The sequence below is a fragment of the Eutrigla gurnardus genome (genome assembly GCF_963514095.1).
Source record: "Eutrigla gurnardus genome assembly, chromosome: 9".
NCBI lineage: Eukaryota > Metazoa > Chordata > Actinopteri > Perciformes > Triglidae > Eutrigla > Eutrigla gurnardus.
Window position 1 is genome coordinate 7,698,921 of NC_139923.1, and position 12,334 is coordinate 7,711,254.

Genomic DNA, 12,334 nt, shown 5'->3' on the forward strand with positions numbered 1-12,334 from the left:
TCTATGATATATGAAATATGAATATTACTCATATTTCAGCTCAGTCAGGAGACACGTCATCTGTCACATTTGCAAAGTTACAACATCATTGTTGGTCTGACTTCAGAGTAAAACTACTCTGCTGCAAGTAAAAGTACATTATTACTTACATACTCGTACTGCTTAAAAGAACAAAGTCAAAAAATAAACCTCAAGTACCAAGTAGAAGTACTTATTATGCAGAATGACTCAAATAAATGAATTATCACTACATTATTAAGAGTGAGGCATTAATAAGTAAATTACTTTATATACTGCTGGGTAGTAATAATAAATGGTGATTTATTGGATGGCTTTATATTTTGTATTAAAGAGCTAAATCTGCAGAGTGACTAGTAACTAAAGCTGTCAAATAAATGTAAAGTAAAAAGTGCGACCTCCAAAATGTAGTGGGAGTAGTAAAATATATGAAGTGGAAATACTCAACTACAAGCATTTTAGTTAAGTTCAGTACTTAGTTACATTCCTCATTGTATAAGAATAGAGAGCAACTGAACGAGGTGAGACTACGGTGGTTGGCTGGGGCCTTAATTAGGCCAGATGACTCCTTCAGTAGCTCATTAATGCAGCCACTCAGCGTGACCCCTACTGGGCCTCCTGTGGTCCGGTCCTGCCTTGATGGTTTTATGCTCTTTGCTCTGTTCCTCCTAAATGACGGAGGGTTTGTAAAACCAAGCAGAGCAATTTGCTTTAGGAAGCAAAGCTACGAGGTGAAGCGACGCCGAGAAAGAAAGGTGCAATGTAGTTGGTTTGTTTTCATTTCACTTCGTTTCAATAAAGCCGTGTTTGGACTTGAAGTTAAGTAATTATTGAGAAAAAATGGACCTGAGTGCAGAAATATGAAACCAATAGGTGAGAAATGAACGAGAAGGAATAATAAATCAATAGGAAAAAGTGATAAATTGCATAAACAAACTGTACCTGGAGGAATATTTGCTCCTAATTATAACAGTGTACACATCCACGGAGCGCCTCGCTGCTCTAAATTTACTCTCCCTCATGACAAGACAGGGTTTTTCTTTAGCATACTAATCATTTTCTTTTCAAAGAATAAAGAAGGAAATTATTACTCTTGTATATTACATTAACCTCCCATGTTCTTTAGGTTAAAGTCAGAATTCACATTGTAACAAGTTAGTTTTCATCTCGGTCTAATAATGAACTTTATCTCCTGAGGCAGAATTCCTTCGACAGCGACCACTCAGATAGGAATGGTTACAGTTCCCATCATTCGAGGCTTGGGGAACATCAACAGGAAGTATGGTGTCAGACTGTTAGCTGTGGGCTACGATGCCAATTCACGTCAATTACATGCCAGGGAATCGTGAGTCACCCTGAATCTAAAAATAGATATATGATATTTGCATGTTCACCATTTTGAAGCGATCGTGCGCTAAGTGTTTTGAAATGCCATAATTGCCTGTGTGAGCTGCTGCTGGTCAGCTGAACTTGTGTTAAACAGGCAAAAATCAGCGACACAGATACAACTAACTTCACGCTATTCTTAAAGACTTTTGGACCATAGCAGGTTTGACATCTGCTTTACCTGCAGCAGCACAAGAACCGTGTTGATGGGTTTTCATTTCCTGGGGAAATAAATGTTGCAGAGCACAATAACAAGTACAGCTCTGGCAACTTGTGATTGGCTTTTTTTTTTTTTTTTTACATTTTATGGACTTACAATTACTTGAAAAGAATAATCAATTACATGAATACATTAATCAACAATAATCCTTAGTTGCAGCCCAACTTTGTGGTTATTTCATCATGTAACCGTAAACCTGCCTGATGATGCAGCGATGGTGGTCGATTGTGAAACGCCCAACGAGTCGCCGTGTCTCTTTCTTCACCTTCCTCGTGGGAAGTGCAACATCGCCTGTGACACATCGACCAGCCTCCCAGCAGGTCGGCGTCCGGCTTCAATACAGCCACATCACAATGCCACAATTCTACAATGGAACACACTCCCTACCTTTCTGTGCCCAAAGGTCAAGGCTATCTCTCTGCTGTGGACCGCTCAGATCAGCTGACGACCACACGGCCATGAACGCCCACAACTTTGTGCACAAATGTTCTCTGAGGAACCGCCGGCTGCGGCACCAGAGGCCAGCCTGGCTCGCCGTGTGCAGTCCATGCACAAACGCTGTGTATCGGTGTGTCAGCGAGGCCTTGTGATCAGAAATGACCGGCACTCATCAGCCAAACAGATTTGCTTCTCACTGATACACAACATTGGGCAGGTTAATCAATCCGTTAGCTCCTCTGCTGGACGACACACGATGAGTCCACTTTGGTGGATTGAGTGAAGGAGGGCGTTCACTGAAGGATGAGATCTAACTCGCCTGTATGCTTCAGTAGCTTTGCCACCATGCAGAGACACCAAAGGTGGGGAAATCACACCACCCACCAGCTCAGGGCTGGGAAAGTTTGTCAGGCTGCTTTGAAGCGGGCTTGTATGCGTTACTGATCCAGAGTCTGTGAGCAGAGACAGTAGATGGCGGTCGGCACGCCCCGGTTTGGAGAAGCAGACAGGAGTTCCCGTAAAGCAAGGCTGTGTTGCTGTTTTTGTGTGAATTTGGTAAATTCAAAAGAACAAAGTCACACAATAACAAAAATAAATAAAATACTGCTACTTAATTGGCAGATTCAGCAAATTAGAGAAGCAAGCAGAATATTTTATTTATTTTTCCAATAAAGTTTGACTTTACTTTACAATGTCTACAGGCCTTTTATTTATGACCATGTTTCTTTATCATCCTTTCTTTTCTTTAACTCTAAGAAACTGCAGCTGTTTCCTGAGGTGGCTCCTGGTTAATGATTCTGAACTTTACAACGCTCTTATTGGAAATACAAACTTGGATCACACCAGTTGGAAACAATCCTACACAGCCAGCACATAGTATAATACCCATAATGTTGCCATAATAGTGCAGCCTGACATATTTCCCATAATGAAGATCATATCATTTCAAGCATATTTTATGAGCTCACTATCTGATAAAAACTCCACTCCTCCAGTTTGTAAAGCAGGCTCTCTGTGAAAATGTAGCCGCTAAGCCTAGAAAAACACATTTTCTCCATGTAGCGTCTCAGAGGTGTTGAGGTATCTCTACTGACTTTCTGCAGACAACTCAATACAATGGAGGTCAGCAGGATTCCATTTGGACAAATCTCACTTACAAGGATCGAAAGAGCAGATAGCAGCCTCCAAAATAATATCTAGTCTGCTCCTCACTTTAATATTTGTGTCCATCCCAGGACATTTAACTGAGCCAGAGCTCCATCCACACCGGTGCACCTCCTCCGCGGAGCTGCCAAGAACACGTCATTTAAACGCTCCGATGACTCAAAACTTCATCACAACCATTAAAGAAATGTCACCGCAGCTCGTCACTGCCCATGCATCAATTTTCTGTAATTGTTTCTTTCACATGTTCTTCCTTTAATTCAGTTATTTCTGTCCACATGGTGGAAACACATTCATGGCTCTCATCTGAAAATGGTTCAGGTACATTAGAATGCCGGTTTCCTGCTGCTGATTTCAGGTCAGTGGAAACACAATTCAGTTCAAAGTCTGTGTTGAGACGCACGATGAGTAGAAGAACAAGTGTACATGAATTTTCCAGTAGAATAATATCTTTAAAAGATCATAAACCTACAGCGCTTAATGATGGTGAATCAAATATCACAATATTTTAATGACTTCTAATGTACTTCAATACATAACCATATCATAATCATTGCTGTGTATTAGTCATGATAGTTTAGGGATGACTGGTGATTTTAGGGATTAAACAATTAGTTGAATCGATTGATTATTCAATAGACAGTAATTAAGGCAGCAACTATCTTTGATTACTGAGGAGATGTTTGAGTTAATTGTTTGACTTATCGAGCAAAAATACCCCCCCAAAAATAATAATACTGGTTCCAGCATTACATATGTGAGGATTTGCTGCTTTTTTATATGATACTAAATATATTTGGGTGTTGAGACTGTTGGTCAAACAAAGCCAAGCAATACAAAAACGCCACGATGTACATTTACATTATTTTGCTTGCATGCACACAAGACATGACATCTGTCCCATTTTGTAGCAAATCCTCACATTTGAGAAGCATCAGAGATGTTTGGTGTTTGGATTGAAAAGTGACAATCAATTATCAAAACAGTCATTGTGGATCAGTGGATCTCTGCAACTCTTAGAATGAAGGAAAGTAAACTTATTTAAAATGTATTCAATGAAAGTGTGATTTTGAGTCTCATTGTCCAGTTGCAGCATCCAGACACGACCCTCTCCCAACACATCACAGTGCAGCCCCCCACCGTCAGAGTCAGCCCCAACCAAACGCACCGTCCTCGGCTGCTTCACCCGGTCTGCACACGCAACCAACCATCCACCATAGAGGCATAATAAAACGTGTTTATGGAAGATGCTGCAATAAGACGAGCATGTGACATATCAGCAGAGGAGCAAGAGGAACGGACAACTCTGAGCCCATCTGGCGACCATCTAAACAGACAGCAGATGCATTTTCCTAAAAAGAAAACTTCTACCGAGCACACGGAGCCCCAAGAGTACGGATCCGAGGCTGATGGCAGCGGTGCACGCGGGGTTTCCTCTCCGCGACATGATCCTCCCGCGGAGGTGACCGACAGTAAAGTATCAACTCCACCTGCGTGTCTGTGCTCGTACTCACCGACAGGAAACCGTGAGCTCAACTTTGGTGGCGGGTATCGCGGCGGTGAACGGGTCCGCGTCCCCGATACACGCCATGTTCATCGAGCTGCCGCCGCCCGCTTGGTCGATCACAAGTCGCCCGGTATCCGGCGCCTTAACGGCGGCATGAGAGGGACCGAGAGAACGGGCGGATTTAGGGTGAGGACATGAACACGAAGGGGTTTTTGAAAATGAGAAGAAGACAACAAGCCGTTGGGTTGTGGAAGCGCGAAGTGCCGGGAAGAGAGAGAGGGAGAGAGAGAGAGGGAGAGAGAGAGAGAGAGAGAGAGAGAGAGAGAGAGAGAGAGAGAGAGAGAGAGAGAGCTACGGGGACGAGGGATGCAGCGATGCAGCGCGCCGGAGTGGCGTCTCTGTGCGCCTCGGTGCTCCGGAGGAGAGAGAGAGGATGCTCCGGAGGGGAGGGGGTGCACGAGCATACACGTGCACGTCAATAATCCAGACGGGATATCCGACTCAGTGAAGCTTGTTGGTTTTAACTAGTTGACTTAATGTGTCTTGTCCAGTTTCTTTAACAACCTACACGTTCACATCCAGGATTTCAAATCCTCCAGTTTCATTAACAAACTGCACTTTGCACTAAAACCTGGACTAAATAAAACTGCTCATCTCATCCGACCGCCAATAGCCCAGTTCGAAGCTTCATAGCAGCCGACAAGTCCCTATGGTACAACTGCTGTTGGTTTTAAATGTGCTCGACAAATAAAGTTGGTACAAAGTCATATTCATTGCTTCATTGGCTGCAGTAAAACCTTGCAATGGCTGATGGGATTGTTGGTGGCAGCACAGTCAGCAAGAGAGTCGGCCTGCTGAGGAACCCAGACTGGGATTGCTTGAAAACGTTACCAGCCTTCGTTTCTGCAAGTGAGCCAAGACTAAACACAGAGTGTCGCTGTACCTATGTGGACTCGGTCTCATGGACCCGGTCTCGTGGACTTGGCCTCTTTGACTATTCTCGTGGACTCGGCCTCCTGGATAGCTATTGCAGTTCTCATGGTTGGCCATGTTACCACATATAGCCAGTGGAGGCTAGTGGACCAGGAGACTGATGTTGGATGTGGTTATAAGGTAAGGCATTTTGGACTACTACCTCTATAACGTGGTTATAAGCAGAATAGCTCATTCTCAGGTAGGGGGGTGAAATCGGTCGTGTGTAGTTTAGTTGAGGGTTGGGACGTGGAATTATGAGTTAAAATCAACTTTAAAAATACAGAAAAGTCAGCTAAACACAGGACGGACACACAGCTCTGTGAAGCTGTCCAATCTCGGGGTCACAGAGGTCACGTTGGCCAACAGTCACTTTCTAAAAGAGATATCTATGCTTGCTCGTTGTAACTACGTTCAGTCAGATCTAAAGATGATAGGGCAATGATATTAGAAACCTGTTCATGATTCACGTGATCTGAGGCCAGTGTCAAATCCAGATGACAAAGACGACCTGAGGAGCAAAACTAACTCATTAACCAGGCCAGCATGAAACGATGAGCTAAAAATGGGATTGTGTGTGTCAGCTCTCATTAGTCAGAAGAAATAGACAGAAGGTTCATTCTGCAGGTTGAACACCTGTAAGATTTGCCAAATAAAGAGCCATGTTTTCTGATGCTGTGACCATGTATCTCTGTGAGGCTACAGCCATGCTAGCGTCTCTGCGTGCTGCAGTCATGCTAGCGTCTCTGTGAGGCTACAGCCATGCTGGCGTCTGTGTGTGTGTGTGTGTGTGTGTGTGTGTGTGTGTGTGTGTGTGTGTGTGTGTGTGTGTGTGTGTGTGTTTTTTGATGATGAAGAGAAAGTGCTTAGGAGGCCCCTGCAGAAGAGGACAACCTTCAGACAGCTGAAGAGAAACTGAACGTTCGATAATTAGATTTTAACAAAACAAAATCTGCAAGTAGATCTGAGTAGATCTGCAAGTGGAAGATAAGGTTGGTGATCAATAAAGTCATTGATTATTTGGAGCTGAGATTCATGTATTGTAAAGCTCACATTCAAGGGCTAACAACCTCCTACTTTACTTTTTTTTCTTTTTTTTTTAAGGTAAATCAGACTTTGTTGTTTTTGTCTGTTGATTCAGCAGAATGTGCCGACTGAGGAGGCCCCGCACTGTTGCAATTAAATGGTTTTTAATGAGCTCTTCTAATCGTGTGGATGAGGTTGGAATATCCAAAAAGCTAATTTACCTCAAAACCATCCATTAAAATATTAAAGTAATTGGGATGAAAAATGGCAAAGAAAATAGAAAGATGACTTTCCTTCCATCTAAATATCAAATATCATTCACAGGGGAGCCAACTGTGTCATCCTTCTGAGTGTGAGGAAATGCAATTATGTGTGTTTGGATTTTAACTGCAATGTAATAAAACTAACAGTGTGACTTTAATGTACTAAAGTAATTCAGGAAACATGTTCATTTGAAATAATTAAAGACGTGGAGTCTCACATGAGACCAAAAACATCCTGGCTGACAGATGATCAACTAAACACCAAGCAAAAATAATAAGTTGGGCTACACATGCATTATCATTAGACCTGCAACACAGTGAGTGAGCTGCTTCCTTCAACATCTGTCAGGTAAAAAGGTGTGTCATGTGATCTGAGGCCAGTGTCAAATCCAGATGACAAAGACGACCTGAGGAGCAAAACTAACTCATTAACCAGGCCAGCATGAAACGATGAGCTAAAAATGGGATTGTGTGTGTCAGCTCTCATTAGTCAGAAGAAACAGACAGAAGGTTCATTCTGCAGGTCGAACACCTGTTAGATTTGCCAAATAAAGAGCCATGTGTTTTCTGTTGCTGTGACCATGCTAGTATCTCTGTGAGGCTGCATCCATCCTAGCGTCTCAGTGAGGCTGTATCCATTCTAATGTTTATATCAGGCTGCATCCATGCTAGCATCTCTGTGAGGCTGCAGCCATAGGGTCTCTGTGAGGCTGTATCCATTCTAATGTTTATATCAGGCTGCATCCATGCTAGCATCTCTGTGAGGCTGTATCCATGCTAGCGTCTCTGTGAGGCTGCATCCATGCTAGCATCTCTGTGAGGCTGTATCCATGCTAGCGTCTCTGTGAGGCTGTATCCATGCTAGCATCTCTGTGAGGCTGTATCCATTCTAATGTTTTATCAGGCTGCATCCATGCTAGCATCTCTGTAAGGGTTGTATCCATGCTAACGTCTCTGTGAGGCTGCATCCATGCTAGCGTCTCTGTGAGGCTGCATCCATGCTAGCGTCTCTGTGAGGCTGCATCCATGCTAGCGTCTCTGTGAGGCTGTATCCATGCTAGCGTCTCTGTGAGGCTGTATCCGTGCTAGCGTCTCTGTGAGGCTGCATAATAGCGTCTCTGTGAGGCTGTATCCATGCTAGCGACTTTGTGAGGCTGTATCCATGCTAGCGTCTCTGTGAGGCTGTATCCATGCTAGCGTCTCTGTGAAGCTGCAACCATGCTAGCGTCTCTGTGAGGCTGTATCCATGCTAGCGTCTCTGTGAGGCTGCATCCATGCTAGCGTCTTTGTGAGGCTTTATCCATGCTAGCGTCTTTGTGAGGCTGTATCCATGCTAGCGTCTCTGTGAGGCTGTATCCATGCTAGCGTCTTTGTGAGGCTTTATCCATGCTAGCGTCTCTGTGAGGCTGTATCCATGCTAGCGTCTCTGTGAGGCTGTATCCATGCTAGCGTCTCTGTGAGGCTGTATCCATGCTAGCGTCTCTGTGAGGCTGCATCCATGCTAGCGTCTCTGTGAGGCTGTATCCATGCTACTCTGTGAGGCTGCATCCATGCTAGCGTCTCTGTGAGGCTGTATCCATGCTAGCGTCTCTGTGAGGCTGCATCCATGCTAGCGTCTCTGTGAGGCTGCATCCATGCTAGCGTCTCTGTGAGGCTGTATCCATGCTAGCGTCTCTGTGAGGCTGCATCCATGCTAGCGTCTCTGTGAGGCTGTATCCATTGTATTCAGTATATTGTATATTGTATTCAGCACCTGACAATTTGTTCAACATTAAAAAAAAAAAAAATGCCCACAAGATGATCTGACTTCCATTTCCTTCAATATATTGTTAATGAGAGATATATGATGTTAATTCATTATTAAATGTTTACTTCTAATGGCGTTACTGTCCTGGAGACAACTGTCCTCTGGTTATCTGGTTACGTCTTTTCCCTCTGAGACATTTATGCAGATAAAACATGGAGAAAATGAGCCTCAAGCACCTTGCTTGCATAACAAAAAAAAATTACTGCTCATGCTGCTTCACGCCGGGGATACAGAAGACGTTTGAAATCAAGTGCAAAAACTCTCAGCTTCACAGGTTTAATGTTGTTGAAGACAAGTACAGTGTGTTCTAGATGAGGTCCCTGGGGATTTTAAGAAACTAAAGTTGACAAAAACTTTGTAGCCTATTTGTGGCTGTAAAAAACAACCACAGCTGTAATGGCTGTGTATACAGTGCAGACAGAAAGGGAGATAATAAAGGACAAATGTATAGATTTGTTTCTAAAATTTGGACCCAAACTACACCATGTATAAACTCTACATGGTAGGGTAAAATGTCTTCTGGGCACATTATGACTTAACTTATTTGTTTCAATATTATGATTATGCTGACAAAATATCAAATAAATGGGAGACATTGTATGATAAGATAATGCGGGGTAAAATCAATGTTACACATTAGGAATGATGAAGACTGAAATATCTCAACAACCTCTGGATTGATTGTTTGGAGCAGATATTTATTGTCCCCAGAGGGGGAATCCTTCCCAGACTTTTCACTTACCCTGTAAAATATCTCTCATCTACCAGATTGCCATAACATTTTGCTCCAGAATTCTGCTTCATGGTGAATTGTTACCACACTTCGGGTACTCTTTCATGAACAGCTTTCAGCCTCTGCTGTATTTTGTGTTTAAGGCTAATAACTGAATGCTAGCATGCTAAGCTAAAACAGTAAATATGGTAAACAAATATGCTACCAACATGCCAACATGTTAGCATTAAGATTCTGAGCATTCTCTATTGAAATATATTCAAATAAATAAAGTCTGTGAAAAAAAATCACTTACTGACATATATAACATGTAATTTTTAGGGTCATATCTGGGATTGACTGCAATCAGAATGCTGAGAAGCCACATTTTGATGGTCTCAGAGGGCAAGAACATGTCAGTCAAAACAATATCAGTCGCTCATTATTTGGCAAATCCAAACAGTCGTTTGACCTCTATTTCAGGAAATGGGCCTCACTGAGATTTTAAAAAACATGCTGACATTAGCATTTATCTGAAAGCACTGCGGTGCCCGAGTGCATCCTCGTAGAGCTGCTAGCATGACTGTAGACACTTGGTCTTGTTTATATCGGTATAGATCTCCTGGGAGCGAGCACATGGTGTTATACGATGGTCTAAATGACCTCAGACTTTATTCAGCACGTGAAACAACTTCATAGAGCAGCGTTCATCCAACTCCTCGGTGTCGCTGCCTGACAAATGAGCTTTGATGTTCAGGAACTATCAGCTCTTTATTTGGGGAACTGCTTGCACTTCCTCCAAGATTCATTTGTTTTCCTCCCCAACTTGACTCAACAGTTATTTCGGGATTACACTTTGAGAATAGAAATCATTGGAAACTTGTTAAATTTGTTCTAGGATGGCAGAAATACCACATTTTAAGGATTAATTCATTAAAAGTAAAAATGATGCAATTTTCTAGATGCCAATCATCACTTCTATCCTACGAGACATGCGTGGTGGTGTCCGTCCTCTGCCTGTGTTTTCTTTTTCTTACTTTGTTGTGTTCGGGACACTTATGAGCATTTGCAAACGGTGTGACGTCGCTTTGTCACGCCCCTCCATAGACTGGCGCAGAGAGAGCAGGCAGGCCGCAGCATGATGAAGCATGTCTTGGGTTGTATTAATCCGGTACCTTCCTGCAGGTTTGTTCATTTGTGCTTTAGAAAGTAACCACCGTGAAACAATCTGAAAATATATTTTATTCTCCTGATGCAGCCTTGTTCTGAATATCACTGGTCACTCTTCAGTCCCTCTCTAGCTCACTCAACCACTGCTCCACGCTCGCTCTCTCCCTCTCCTATGTTTACAAACAGCAACTGACAATGTGATTACATATTATAGATTTAATATCTGAATCTTGAACTTCAGCAGAGCAAGTGCTTAGACTTTAATCAAAAATTGCTTGCATGACTTGAATTTGGGTTTAATCCCTTAAATTGTAAAATTGTTTTTTGCTTTAAGCTGCGAGTCTTTCTGGACTGACAGAAATGTATTATATTCATGCCTCAGTGCCACAAATAGATTTCAAATTATCAGAGTGTGAAGCTGCTTCTAATGATGCCTCTTCAATCTCTCTTGCTCTTAATTTGGAAGAAATTAATGTAGTCTTCGTGAAGTTTTGCTCAACTGTATTAAGGTCCTGATGGTTTGAAACTCTAGTTAGGATCCCAAATTTATATATCAAGCGAAAATGTGATGAAATTATGAAATAAATATAGATACAACTACACTTTGATTTGAAAATACGGTATAGATTATATTAGGGCTGCAGCTTACATTTATTCTCATTATCAATGAAGCCAATTTTTTTAATGAAACAATTAATCATTTGCTCTATAAAACGTAAAATATTACTGAAGCCCGAGGTGACGTCATCAGAAAACTGTTTATGTCCAAATGATGTTCAACTATACGTAATGTTAATGTAATGTTCTACACATTTGTGAAGCTTTAATGTTCTAATATTACATGAAAAATTACTTTCAATAATGAATGTATTATCAAATTAGTTTCCACTTAAAGGGAAAATAATTGAGGGAACAGTTTGAGGGCTTATTGGATGATTGCTTTTTCACAAGTTTGCATTTGTACTTTTGCAGTTGGTAAAACGACAAAAAGACAAGAATAGCTTTGAGAATCAAAAGTATACTTATAGACTATTTATTTTAGTCAAACATAAGTGCTGATTAAAGGGCGAGAGTCCTGTGTGAATGGAAGAAACCCACAGTGAAACAAGCAGACATTGTTCAGTGTAAAAGGGTCTTTCATATGTAGTTTGTGCTGATGCGGGTCAAAATCTCTCTCTAAGGGGCAGAGATCTGCCCGCCAGTAAACAGCAGGGCTCGGGTAAAAAATGTGCACATCTCTGCATCTTGAGAAAACAGCTGGTTGTGCTGTTTTTAAATGAGGATTAATAGACTTGCATCAAAGAGAAAGGCTTCTGACCAATGAACTCATCTGCTGTTTGCCAGCAAGAGTCACAGTGACAGCTACGTTAATCTAATGCAAGTCAAAGTGCTTTATAAAAGAATACAGATCGAAAAAACAAGACGAAAGTGGGGAAAGATTATCAGACATTTATACGTTCAATCAAGTTAAGACGATAATAAAACTTAAATAAAACACGGAATAAATTGATTATGGTAAAACGGTAGGATTTATTTGATCCCTTTTTCTCTGTATGGGAGCGGAGTGGGGGTAGATGCGCTGTGTTTCAGTGCTACTGTTTGGATGTATATGCTATATTTTTCCCTTATTTTGCCGTGCTTTTTGATTTTC

The 12,334-nt window shown here is 42.0% G+C and overlaps 1 protein-coding gene across 1 annotated transcript in view; it reads right to left on the bottom strand.

Moving 5' to 3' along the window:
* Nucleotides 1-4,849, bottom strand: part of LOC311018562 (copine-8-like) — a 73,599-nt gene extending 68,750 nt beyond the window's left edge. The window contains exon 1 of the mRNA XM_084017586.1: nt 4,741-4,849. Within this exon, the coding sequence (XP_083873712.1) occupies nt 4,741-4,823 (83 nt within the window). The 5' untranslated portion in view covers nt 4,824-4,849. The remainder of the gene's footprint in view (nt 1-4,740) is intronic.
* Nucleotides 4,850-12,334: the final 7,485 nt, after the last annotated feature.